Source organism: Schistocerca gregaria, chromosome 10, assembly GCF_023897955.1.
Source record: "Schistocerca gregaria isolate iqSchGreg1 chromosome 10, iqSchGreg1.2, whole genome shotgun sequence".
NCBI lineage: Eukaryota > Metazoa > Arthropoda > Insecta > Orthoptera > Acrididae > Schistocerca > Schistocerca gregaria.
This window is the reverse complement of record NC_064929.1, coordinates 72734896-72749061: the sequence shown is the minus strand read 5'-3', so window position 1 is coordinate 72749061 and position 14166 is coordinate 72734896. Positions and strand designations below refer to the sequence as shown.

Below are 14166 nucleotides of genomic sequence, written 5' to 3'. Positions count from 1 at the left end.
TTCACTTCCCACGCACAGCGCGCTGAGAACCGTGTTGGGAAATGGCTGCTGTAATAACCGCCGACAACTTGCCTCAAGCACAGTAAAATATAATTTTCACATGTATAAAAGACGCGGAGCGACTTACTCAATACTTGGTACACAGATGGTTTCGTTTTGTGCGATGGTGAAAATAAGACAGACGGGAACGCGACTCCAGTACTTCCACAAAGCTGCAAACTCCTTGAATATACACTCCTGAAAATTGAAATAAGAACACCGTGAATTCATTGTCCCAGGAAGGGGAAACTTTATTGACACATTCCTGGGGTCAGATACATCACATGATCACACTGACAGAACCACAGGCACTTAGACACAGGCAACATAGCATGCACAATGTCGGCACTAGTACAGTGTATAGCCACCTTTCGCAGCAATGCAGGCTGCTATTCTCCCATGGAGACGATCGTAGAGATGCTGGATGTAGTCCTGTGGAACGGCTTGCCATGCCATTTCCACCTGACGCCTCAGTTGGACCAGCGTTCGTGATGGACGTGCAGACCGCGTGAGACGACGCTTCATCCAGTCCCAAACATGCTCAATGGGGGACAGATCCGGAGATCTTGCTGGCCAGGGTAGTTGACTTATACCTTCTAGAGCACGTTGGGTGGCACGGGATACATGCGGACGTGCATTGTCCTGTTGGAACAGCAAGTTCCCTTGCCGGTCTAGGAATGGTAGAACGATGGGTTCGATGACGGTTTGGATATACCGTGCACTATTCAGTGTCCCCTCGACGATCACCAGAGGTGTACGTCCAGTGTAAGAGATCGCTCCCCACACCATGATGCCGGGTGTTGGCCCTGTGTGCCTCGGTCGTATGCAGTCCTGATTGTGGCGCTCACCTGCACGGCGCCAAACACGCATACGACCATCATTGGCACCAAGGCAGAAGCGACTCTCATCGCTGAAGACGCCACGTCTCCATTCGTCCCTCCATTCACGCCTGTCGCGACACCACTGGAGGCGGGCTGCACGATGTTGGGGCGTGAGCGGAAGACGGCATAACGGTGTGCGGGACCGTAGCCCAGCTTCATGGAGACGGTTGCGAATGGTCCTCGCCGATACCCCAGGAGCAACAGTGTCCCTAATTTGCTGGGAAGTGGCGGTGCGGTCCCCTACGGCACTGCGTAGGATCCTACGGTCTTGGCGTGCATCCGTGTGTCGCTGCGGTCCGGTCCCAGGTCGACGGGCACGTGCACCTTCCGCCGACCACTGGCGACAACATCGATGTACTGTGGAGACCTCACGCCCCACGTGTTGAGCAATTCGGCGGTACATCCACCCGGCGTCCCACATGCCCACTATACGCCCTCGCTCAAAGTCCGTCAACTGCACATACGGTTCACGTCCACGCTGTCGCGGCCTGCTACCAGTGTTAAAGACTGCGATGGAGCTCCGTATGCCACGGCAAACTGGCTGACACTGACGGCGGCGGTGCACAAATGCTGCGCAGCTAGCGCCATTCGACGGCCAACACCGCGGTTCCTGGTGTGACCGCTGTGCCGTGCGTGTGATCATTGCTTGTACAGCCCTCTCGCAATGTCCGGAGCAAGTATGGTGGGTCTGACACACCGGTGTCAATGTGTTCTTTTTTCCATTTCCAGGAGTGTATTTTCAGTTCGAGTATAATCAATTTCCTTAAGGTGTAAAAGCTTCTGTCCACAAATAAGCCGGCCGCTGTGGCCGAACGGTTCTAGGCGCTTCAGTCCGGAACCGCGCTGCTGCTACAGTCGAATCCTGCCTCGGGCATGGGTGATGTCCTTACGTTAGTTAGGTTTAAGCACGCAACTGGCCATTAAAATTGCTACACCAAGAAGAAATGCAGATGATAAACGGGTATTCATTGGACAAATATATTATATTAGGACTGACAGACATGTGAATACATTTTCACGTTATTTGGGTACATAGATCCTGAGAAATCAGTACCTAGAACAACCACCTCTGGCCGTAATAACGGCCTTGATACGCATGGGCATTGAGTCATACAGAGCTTGGATGGCGTGTACAGGTACAGCTGCCCATGGAGCTTCAACATGATGCCACAGTTCATCAAGAGTAGTGACTGGCGTATTGTGACGAGTAAGTTGCTCGGCCACATTTGACCAGACGTTTTCAATTGGTGAGAGATCTGGAGAATGTGCTGGCCAGGGCAGCAGTCGAACATTTTCTGCATCCACAAAGGCCCTTACAGGATCTTCAACACGCGGTCGTGCATTATCCTGCTGAAATGTAGGGTTTTGCAGGGATCGAATGAAGGGTAGAGCCACGGGTCGTAACACATCTGAAATGTAACGTCCACTGTTCAAAGTGCCGTCAATGCGAACAAGAAGTGACTGAGACGTGTAACCAATGGTACCCCATACCATCACACAGGATGATACGCTAGTATGGCGATGACGAATACACGCTTCCAATGTGCGTTCACCGCGATGTCGCCAAACCACGGATACGATCATCATGCTGCTGTAAACAGAACCCCAATTCATCCGAACAAATGACGTTTTGCCATTCGTACACACAGGTTCGTCGTTGAGTACACCATCGCAGGCGCTCCTGTTTGTGATGCAGCGACAAGGGTAACCGCAGCGATGGTCTCTGAGCTGATAGTCCGTGCTGGTGCAAACGTTGTCGAATTGTTCGTGCAGATGGTTGTCGTCTTACAAACGTCCCCATCTGTTGACTCAGGGATCGAGTCGTGGCTGCACGATCCGTTACAGCCATGCGGATAAGATGCCTGTGATCTCGATTACTAGTGATACAAGGCCGTTGGGATCCAGCACGGCGTTCCGCATTAACCTCCTGAACCCACCAATTCCATATTTTGCTAACAGTCACTGGATCTCGACCAACGCGAGCAGCAATGTCGCGTTACAATAAACCGCTATCGTGGTAGGCTACAATCCGACCTTTATCAAAGTCGGTAACGTGATGGTACGCATTTCTCCTCCTTACACGAGGCATCACAACAACGTTTCACCAGGTAACGTCGGTAAACTGCTGTTTGTGTATGAGAAATCGATTGGAAACTTTCATCATGTCAGCAGGTTGTAAGTGTCGCCACCGGTGCCAACGTTGTGTGAATGCTCTGAAAAGCTAATCGTTTGCATATCACAGCATCTTCTTCCTGTCGGTTAAAATTCGCATCTGTAACACGCCATCTTCGTGGTGTAGGAATTTTAGTGGCGAGTAGTGTAGTTCTAAGTTCTATGGGACTGATGACCTCAGATGCTAAGTCCCATAGTGTTCAAAGTCATCTGGACCATTTGAATCCACGAATGAGCACTGTTTTAGAAAGCATCGCTATTGTTAATCGCAGCTTGCCCTTTTCTCACAGGAAATTCTGCGAACTGTGGATGAAGGGCAACACGCGGGCTCACTTTTTCCCGATTTCCTAAAGGATTTGACATGGTGCCACGCAGCCGGCTGTTAATGGAGGTGGAAGCATAATGAATAGGTTCCCATATATGTGTGAGTGGTTCAAAAATTTCTTACGTAACACAACTCAGCATGCCGTTCTCAACGACAAGTGTTCATCAGAGATAAGGATATAGTCAGGAGCGCCGCAGGATGAGCAACAGTCTGGAGCTGTCTGCTGATGATGCTGTGGTGTACGGAAAGGTGTCGAAGTTGTGCGACTGTAGGAGCATACAAGATGAGTTAGACGGAATTTCTAGTAGGTGTGGTGAATGGCAGGTGGCTCTAAATATAGAAAAATATAAATTAAGGCGCGTGAGCAGGAAAAACAGACCAGTAATGTTCGGATACAGCGTGACTAGTGTGCTGCATGACACAATTACCTCTGGGCATAAAGATGCTTGAAATGATTCAAATGGTTCTGAGCACTATGGGACTTGAAGATGTGAGGTCATCAGTCCCATAGAACTTAGAACTACTTAAACCTAACTACCCTAAGGACATCACACACATCCATGCCCGAGGCAGGATTCGAACCTCGACCATACCGGTCGCGCGGTTAGAGACTAAAGCGCCTAGAACCGCTCGGCCACTCCGGCCGGCATTCGGTTAGGGTTTCCAGGTGTCAGGTACTGCGGCAACTAAAGCCATTATAAAATAAATTAAATGAATTCGCAATTGAAAATATGGACAACCATCAGCTGTACAATGGAATAACGACAATGAAAATTTGTGAGGCACCATCAAACCTGCATTTCCCGCTCACCGCGAGCAGTAGCCTTACCGTGAGGCTATCTGAGCATGACTCACTGGCAAACCCAAACTTACATACATCAACCATGTGTCGATAAGGTAACCATCGGCTGTACAATGGAATAACGACAATGAAAATTTGTGCCGCACCATCAAACCTGGATTTCCTGCTCACTGCGAGTGGTAGCCTTACCATGAGGCTATCTGTGCATGATTCACTGGCAAACCCAAACTTCCATACATCAACCATGTGTCGATAAGCTAACCATCAGCTGTACAATGGAATAACGACAATGAAAATTTGTGCCACACCGTCAAACCTGGATTTTCTGCGCACCGCGAGCAGTACCCTTACCGTAAGGCTATCTGAGCATGACTCACTGGCAAACCCAAACTTACATACATCAACCATGTGTCGATAAGCTAACCATCAGCTGTACAATGGAATAACGACAATGAAAATTTGTGCCGCACCATCAAACCTGGATTTCCTGCTCACCACGAGTGGTAGCCTTACTGTAAGGCTATCAGAGCATGACTCACTGGCAAACCCAAACTTCCATACATCAACCATGTGTCGATAAGCTAACCATCAGCTGTACAATGGAATAACGACAATGAAAATTCGAGCCACACCGTCAAACCTGGATTTTCTGCGCACCGCGTGCAGTAGCCATACCGTAAGGCTATCTGAGCATGACTCCCTGCAAACCCAAACTTACATACATCAACCATGTGTCGATAAGGTAACCATCAGCTGTACAATGGAATAACGACAATGAGAATTTGTGCCGCACCATCAAACCTGGATTTCCTGCTCACTGCGAGCGGTAGCCTTACCGTGAGGCTATCTGAGCATGATTCACTGGCAAACCCAAACTTCCATACATCAACCATGTGTCGATAAGCTAACCATCAGCTGTACAATGGAATAATGACAATGAAAATTTGTGCCACACCGTCAAACCTGGATTTTCTGCCCACCGCGAGCAGTACCCTTACCGTAAGGCTATCTGAGCATGACTCACTGGCAAACCCAAACTTACATACATCAACCATGTGTCGATAAGCTAACCATCAGCTGTACAATGGAATAACGACAATGAAAATTTGTGCCGCACCATCAAACCTGGATTTCCTGCTCACCACGAGTGGTAGCCTTACTGTAAGGCTATCAGAGCATGACTCACTGGCAAACCCAAACTTCCATACATCAACCATGTGTCGATAAGCTAACCATCAGCTGTACAATGGAATAACGACAATGAAAATTTGAGCCACACCGTCAAACCTGGATTTTCTGCGCACCGCGTGCAGTAGCCTTACCGTAAGGTTATCTGAGCATGACTCCCTGCAAACCCAAACTTCCATACATCAACCATGTGACGATAAGCTAACCATCAGCTGTACAATGGAATAATGACAATGAAAATTTGTGCCGCACCATCAAACCTGGATTTTCTGCGCACCGCGAGCGGTAGCCTTGCCGTAAGGCTATCTGAGAATGACTCACTGGCAAACCCAAACTTCCATACATCAACCATGTGACGATAAGCTAACCATCAGCTGTACAATGGAATAACGACAATGAAAATTTGTGCCGCACCATCAAACCTGGATTTCCTGCGCACCGCGAGCGGTAGCCTTGCTGTAAGGCTATCTGAGCATGACTCACTAGCAAACCCAAACTTCCATACATCAACCATGTGACGATAAGCTAACCATCAGCTGTGCAATGGAATAACGACAATGAAAATTTGTGCCGCACCATCAAACCTGGATTTCCTGCTCACCACGAGTGGTAGCCTTACTGTAAGGCTAACAGAGCATGACTCACTGGCAAACCCAAACTTCCATACATCAACCATGTGTCGATAAGCTAACCATCAGCTGTACAATGGAATAACGACAATGAAAATTTGAGCCACACCGTCAAACCTGGATTTTCTGCGCACCGCGTGCAGTAGCCTTACCGTAAGGCTATCTGAGCATGACTCACTGGCAAACCCAAACTTACATACATCAACCATGTGTCGATAAGGTAACCATCAGCTTTACAATGGAATAACGACAATGAAAATTTGTGCTGCACCATCAAACCTGGATTTCCTGCTTACCGCGAGTGGTAGCCTTGCCGTAAGGCTATCTGAGCATGACTCACTAGCAAACCCAAGCTTCCATACATCAACCATGTGTCGATAAGCTAACCATCAGCTGTACAATGGAATAACGACAATGAAAATTTGTGCCGCACCATCAAACCTGGATTTCCTGCTCACCACGAGCGGTAGCCTTACCGTAAGGCTATCTGAGCATGACTCACTAGCAAACCCAAACTTCCATACATTAACCATGTGACGATAAGCTAACCATCAGCTGTACAATGGAATAACGACAATGAAAATTTGTGCCGCACCATCAAACCTGGATTTCCTGCTTACCGCGAGTGGTAGCCTGCCGTAAGGCTATCTGAGCATGACTCACTGGCAAACCCAAACTTCCATACATCAACCATGTGCCAAAGTAACTCTCTGTGGTAATCGCAATAGCACAGGCACTGCAAAATCTTATTTATCCCCCGACATCGCGCAAGCGACTTTCAAGTAAAAAAATGGCTCGCCTGTACGGGAATATACGTAATGGATGTAGGAGAATACAGGTCGCAGACGCATGGTTGACGACATGTGGATGTCTGGGTCTGGCCGTGATTCGACGCGGACAGCCAAACGGTAGCCGGCACGGTAGCTCAGCCTGTTCGCTCAGAGGTTTAGCTAACTTCTGTAATAATTGAAAAACTGAGTATGGATTAACGAAGGGCCTGAACGGGTGTCGTCGGACGTTCGCCCCCGAACGAATTCAACGAACAATACAGAACAAAATGAGATGAAACAAGGGTAAGGCGACCACTCGTGATAAACGGAATATCCGGATTCGAATCCCGGCCCGGCACAAATTCTCATTGCCGTCATTCCGTTCTGCGAACGGCCTTGCCGCATGGTAACGGCTGTTCCCGTCAGATCACTGAAGTCAAGCGCGGTCAGACTGGGCTAGCACTTGGATAGGTGATCGTCCAGTCTGCCGAGCGCTGTTGCAAGCGGGAGGCACTCAGCCCTTGTGAGGCAAACTGAGGAGCTACTTGGTTGAGAAGTAGCGGCTCCGGTCTCGTAAACTGACATACGGACGGGAGAGCGGTGTGCTGACCACGTGCCCCTCCATATCCGCACGCAGTGACGGTGAGGATGACACGACGGTCGGTCGGTACCGTTGGGCCTTCCAAGGCCTGTTCGGAGTTAGATTTATTCCGTTGTACAGCTGATGGTTGTCAATATTCGTACTTGGTGAAGGGAGTGGCAACTGACCCTTAACATAGACAAATATAAAGTATTGCGAATACATACAAAGAAGGATCCTTTATTGTATGATTATATGATAGCGGAACAAACACTGGTAGCAGTTACTTCTGTAAAATATCTGGGGGTATGCGTGCGGAACGATTTGAAGTGGAATGATCATATAAAATTAATTGTTGGTAAATCGGGTGCCAGGTTGAGATTCATTGGGAGAGTGCTTAGAAAATGTAGTCCATCAACAAAGGAGGTGACTTACAAAACACTCGTTCGACCTATACTTGAGTATTGCTCATCAGTGTGTAATTCGTACCATGTCGGGTTGACAGAGGATATAGACAATATCCAAAGAAGAAGAGCGGCGCGTTTCGTCACAGGGTTATTTGGTAAGCGTGATAGCGTTACTGAGATGTTTAGCAAACTCAAGTGGCAGACTCTGCCAGAGAGGCGCTCTGCATTGCTGTGTAGCTTGCTATCCAGGTTTCGAGAGGGTGCGTTTCTGGATGAGGTATCGAATATATTGGTTCCCCCTACTTATACCTCCCGAGGAGATCACGAATGTGAAATTACGGAGATTCAAGCGCGCACGGAGGCTTTCCGGCAGTCGTTCTTCCCGCGAACCATACGCGACTGGAACAGTAAAGGGAGGCAATGACAGTGGCACGTATAAGTGCCCTCCGCCACACACCGTTGGGTGACTTGCGAAGTATAAATGTAGATGTAGATTAGAATACATTTAATGTAGAAAATACATAAAAGCCAGGTCCGTCAGATTGTTGAGAAGTCGCAACTTAATTCCGTTCCAAGCAAGGGACGTAAGCACAAGAAACAATGTAAAATCACCTGAGGTGGGTACACGCCCGAAACCGATCGTACATTAGTTAAAATCACCTCCTATTTTGACTGGTAGCGGTTGTCATTGTACATCCTGTAGAGGAACAGTCACGGAGTTCAACAAATTATGGATAAAATACACTTAGTTAAATCTTCAGCAGAAGAGTTGCCCATAATGTGCCACTGCTGTAAAACTCGTACCTCTTGTACTATTCGATATTGGGTGGGGTCAGTGTAAAATACGCGCTTCTTGGAGCCACGGCGTCAGCTATGAGCTGCGTGCGTTGAGGAACAGGTCGTCCGAAGACGGCGTTGATTTTGTTGTATGTTTCGTCCGACTTGCTGTGTACGTGGCGGAAAGCATCGTTGCTTTAAGCGCTAACACTATTTTACTTAAGAGTCAATACACATGAAATAACCTTACTTTTCATAGTCATGAGTCTGTATTCGTTTTAATTTGTTTCCAGAAAAATGGCAAAGGAACAATGGCGACATTCTATGCACCGGTATACGTTTCGATATTCTACTGGCACAATTTAAGATATTTGGACGTATAATGAACTTCAAAAAGTTCGCTTAGCATTATCAGTCGAACAAAATGTTTAGAAAGTATGTGATGAAATTTTCTAATGCTTTCTTTATCCTGAGGTTTTAATTAAATAATTATTTTGTATTATGGTACTGCAGCAGAAAGGCATTATGGAAAGTGGAGCTCAGGTAACTAACGTTTAGCTACTACAACATATCTAAATGAGGATCATCGATTAAATGAATGTGGACCCGTATAAAAGGTGCTTAAGCCAGCAATTACGAGGAATAATAAAAATAAAAACAGAAATGCAACGGGGAATCTGAAAATTTTCGGCCGCAGCAAATGGTTTTCAAAGTAGAAAACTAATTTTAAGAGGATACTCCCACATGTGAAGAAATGACGTTCGGTTTATACATGTCGGACGTAGAAAACTTGCTTCCTACACTGCAGAACGAAACGGATTGGCCCATAATTTCAATGCAGAAAAGGCGATGGTAGGCAAATAGTGGGGTATAGCCGTCCAGCCAAGAAATATCACCGAATCAGAGGGAAATGATGAAAGTTGCATGCAAATCTTCAAGGTCTAGGCAAGAAGACTATGTACTGGCTAGTAGCCTCTGCATAAAAAAATTTAAAAAAAAGTTAAGCAAAGGAGGAGAAATATAGAACTATAGCTCGATCTGTGAAAATAAATACTTTGGACATTCGGTGGGGGGACCACCACAGAAACTCGCTAATGAAGGAGAGCAATTGGGAAACTTTCAGACAGATTAAAACTGTGCCGGACCGAGACTCGAACTCGGAACCTTTGCCTTTCGCGGGTAAAAAAAAAATGGTTCAAATGGCTCTGAGCACTATGGGACTCAACTGCTGTGGTCATTAGTCCCCTAGAACTTAGAACTACTTAAACCTAACTAACCTAAGGACATCACACACATCCATGCCCGAGGCAGGATTCGAACCTGCGACCGTAGCAGTCGCACGGTTCCGGACTGCGTGCCTAGAACCGCGAGACCACCGCGGCCGGCTCTTTCGCGGGTAAGTGCTCTACCATCTGAGCTACCCAAGCACGACTCACTCCCCGTCCTCACAGCTTTACGTCTGCCAGTACCTCGTCTCCTACCTTCCAAACTTCACAGAAGCTCTCCTGCGAATCTTGCAGAACTAGCACTCCTGAAAGAAAAGATATTGAGGAGACATGGCTTAGCCACAGCCTGGCTGTGAGGATGGGTCGAGAGTCGTGCTTGGGTAGTGCAGATGGTAGAGCACTTGCCCGCGAAAGGCAAAGGTCCCGAGTTTGAGTCTCGGTCCTGCACACAGTTTTCATCTGTCAGGAAGTTTCATATCAGCGCACACTCCTGCAGAGTGAAAATCTCATTCCAGAGGAATCGTGTTGCGAGTTGTGCGATAAAGATCCAATGCGAAAGATGATCATATGCATGAAACGCACAGTTTCGATTAATAGAAAACGAACCAGGATGGGGAAAGGAGTGAAAAAGTTCTATCGTAATGCTTCCAAACAGTAATGTAAGAACCAAAATATGGATCATTTACTTCTACTTTGACCAGTGCGTTTCTTTATTGATCCACTGGTACAAATTACGAAACCTAATTCCTAATTTTTACCATTTGCAGAAATTTCGAAAATGAAGTGTAGTCAGTCTTCAAATCAGGTATCAAGAAGAAAATCCTGCAATTGAGGATGTCACTGTTCACATAATTTTTTAACTTACTGTCTAGGTTATCTATACCAATATACAAAAACGAGTCGTTGTTATTTAATGTTAGCAGAAATCTCGAAAAGTTCTTGACCGATTCACTTCAAATCATTACATAAAACTCTTATTTTGAGGCGGACGTAGCCTGCGTATTTCTTTAAACAACAATGTACAGGCTTTCTGTTAAAACCGACTGCGAGAACGGAAATGATGTGCTGTGAAAATGAGCTGCTTACTTTCCTTTTGCCAGTCAGATTTAATTACGGTGATGATGATGATGATGGGGTCCCTCACTCCGAGAAGCGTAGGGGACGATGCGGGAGAACCACACCTCTGTACTAGCCAACGACCTAGCGGAGGTGGTTTGCCACTGCTTTCCTCCGACCGTAATGGAGATGAATGATGATGATGAAGACGACACAATAACATCCAGTCATCTCCAGGCAGAGAAAACCCCCTGACCCCGCAGGGTATCGAACCCGGGACCGCATGCGCGGGAAGCGAGAACGCTACCGCAAGACCACGAGCTGCGGACTTTAACTACGGTAGCAGGGCATTTAAAACATCAGACAAATTATTTCTTCCTTATGTATTACTTCTCCTTAAATTTATATTCAAACAAAAATTGTATATACAACTATGTGCTGTTTTGTTTTCTTTTTCGCAGTCGGTTTTAACAGATAACAGGAAAGTTGTATTTACGACTCACCAGCTTAACGATAGAAATACTGGTACGGAGTTAGTATCGTCCAAAACTTTGTACTGCTATCTTTCTGCAGGTTAAAACTACGCGAAATACTGTCATTGGAGCTACTTTCCTCACATGTCTAGGAGCTGGAAAGGTCTCTCTCATAATCCGCACAAGGTACCAATGATCGCAATAGATTTTGCAATTCATTTTAAGCGACTTTAATTGGAAATCAATGTTTTGTTTGCAATAACAATAAACGAAGCTCGAGGTCAGACGGAGGGGGGAGGAGAGAGGAGGAGATGGACATAGGGAGAAGGAAGGAGGCGATGGACAGAGAGAGAGAGAGAGAGAGAGAGAGAGAGAGAGAGAGAGAGAGAGAGAAGGAGAGAGAGAGGGGGGGAGGCAGACAGAGAGAGGCAGAGGCGCAGAGAGAGAGAGAGGGGGGGGGGAAGATGGAGAGAGAGGGAGGGGGAAGATGGAGAGAGAGGGGGGGAGGAAGATGGAGAGAGAGGGGGGGAGGAAGATGGAGAGAGGGGGGGAAGGATAAGAAGACGGATAAAGAGAGGAGGTAGGATGAGAAAATAGACAGATAAACTGCGGAGGAAATGATGGAAAGAAAGAGGGGTACTAGGAAACCAGAAGTATATCCAGTTCCACTACGCATTGAGCAATTTGCGAAACATTGCCTGTACAATTTAGTCAACTCCCCCTTACAGTCAGAAACTGTGTATGTCAGGCAGCGTAACCTAGACCCGCAAATACCCAGATTATTTTCATTCAGCATTTGAGAATGAGAGCTCAGTTATTGACTTGACAATTTTTTTCGCTTATGGATTGACTCCCCCCCAACACCAAAACTCAAGAAAGAAAGAAAAAGTTTGTCACTTACATTTTCGCTTTTCATGCAGTAACAGTGCAGCATCAAGCATGATGGCGCAGACAAAATCCACACGTGCCACTGAATGTAACCGCAAAATTATATCATTGGACAACTCAAAGTTCAGGGGATACAACGTCTTAAACACTGAGATCCGTGAAAAACAAGCTTTTGCCTAAAATATGGTGCAAATTACCCACACTGTATCCGTCCATTGTTTCGTAATGAAAGCGCTTGGCGAGTTCCGACAAACTGAAAACACCATTTGAAACTTTTTCTCGCTTACACGCTAAACGTCAAATTCTTAATACATTAACTCATTTGCAAAGAAATCGGACGTCTGGCGTTGTTTTCTACATGGGAGTTCGATTCTTTAGCCCTTCTTGTACACCGAGAAGCAAATTGTAAACACATATCTCCCTTGTATTCAAAACTATAATTTTTAAAATATGTTGCGTTCTCCCTTCGAGACAATTGTATCCAATAATGTTCTATACAGATTTATATTTGCAACACATTAAAAATTATTTATGGTTTCTCTGCACTGAGTACGACTGGGGTCAATATGATCCCACCTGAATTTCCCATTTTTTGAATGTAATATTTATGAAAATAGGATGATTGTTTCCTTGAAAACAGTAATGTATGTTTTTGTTCTAGTTCTTAAAAATACTGCCAAGATATTCAGTGTAAATTAATTCGGGGTCTATATGACCCAAGTGACACTCTGTGGGGGGAAAAAAAAGATCTTGGTAGTAAGAGGGTTAAGTAATCGAAAAGTCATCCTTGGTGACGCCGACAGGATCACATCAACATCTACACCTACATGGGTACTCCGCGATTCACAATTGAGTGCCGTACATCCCATCTGATGCGGATACCACACCGCACAGCACTGCTCCAGAAAGGGACGGACAAGACTAGTTTAAGCAGTGTCTTAGTAGAACTGTCTCTGGACTGGAGACCACACACACACACACACACACACACACACACTCACACACACACAGCGGATGGTTAAATACGTGAGAGCAGTCCACGGCAGATGAGCTTGCCACAGGACGTTACAAGTGCTTAATTAAAATGGTTGGAATGGAGTGGAATGGGCTTACCTTGACTCAGCACGAGAACGGCAGCTAAGCCCACCCAGCAAAGCGGCATGGCGGCGACAAGCCTGCGACGAGTGCTAACGCCCGATGGACGCGTGTGACATCCGCCGGTTAATCGCCGCCTCTCCTTTTCGGGGCACGCACTCACAAGGTGCTCCTGCCGAAATTTGCTCCCTCGGAGGTCGCACTGCGGCTGCAACCGACAGCCGAACTCCAACCGCGCCGCTGACTCACGCAGCCAGCCGCATATCTCACTCCGCACTCAACGGTTTACCCCCCTGAGCAAAGTGCCGTTCTCACACACGTAACCACCTTCGTCACATAATATGACGGCGAGTGACATTAAACCGTTACCACTTTTCTCGCACACAGCCTTCCATGCAAACTAGGAAAAAAAAAGTGCGATTCATCCACTCGTTCCAGTGATCTCACCAGTGTCTACAAACTCTCCATTATAAACCGGAGATAAAAAGCATCTGCAATGAATATTCATACCTGAAAATCGTTGCACTCCAATAGCTTTTTACGCCACTCCCCGCCATACGGACGTACCAAGTCTCTCCAGGCTTTCGAATTTTAACTGGCTATCGGCGCACATCCTCCAGTACCTAACCTCTCAAAACAAAATTAGTTTAACAACATGAAAAATAAGAGCGACATTATTGCGCCACACCTATTGGGCGAGACAGTCATCAAATTCTACAAGTAATCACGACAACACTAGCTATAAAATTGCAGTAGAGGCGCAAAAAAATGTAGTCAGTGAAGTCATGTAGTGGCACCTCAGAAAATCGGCGATTTCGTGCACTATTACCCCCCGAGTTCGCAACGAATCAGCGTTTT

General features: G+C 46.5%; 1 protein-coding gene across 1 annotated transcript in view; it reads right to left on the bottom strand.

The window, feature by feature from the left end:
• Nucleotides 1-13383, bottom strand: part of LOC126293459 (basic phospholipase A2 notechis 11'2) — a 147246-nt gene extending 133863 nt beyond the window's left edge. The window contains exon 1 of the mRNA XM_049986703.1: nucleotides 13327-13383. Within this exon, the coding sequence (XP_049842660.1) occupies nucleotides 13327-13375 (49 nt within the window). The 5' untranslated portion in view covers nucleotides 13376-13383. The remainder of the gene's footprint in view (nucleotides 1-13326) is intronic.
• Between the last annotated feature and the right edge of the window lie 783 nt (nucleotides 13384-14166).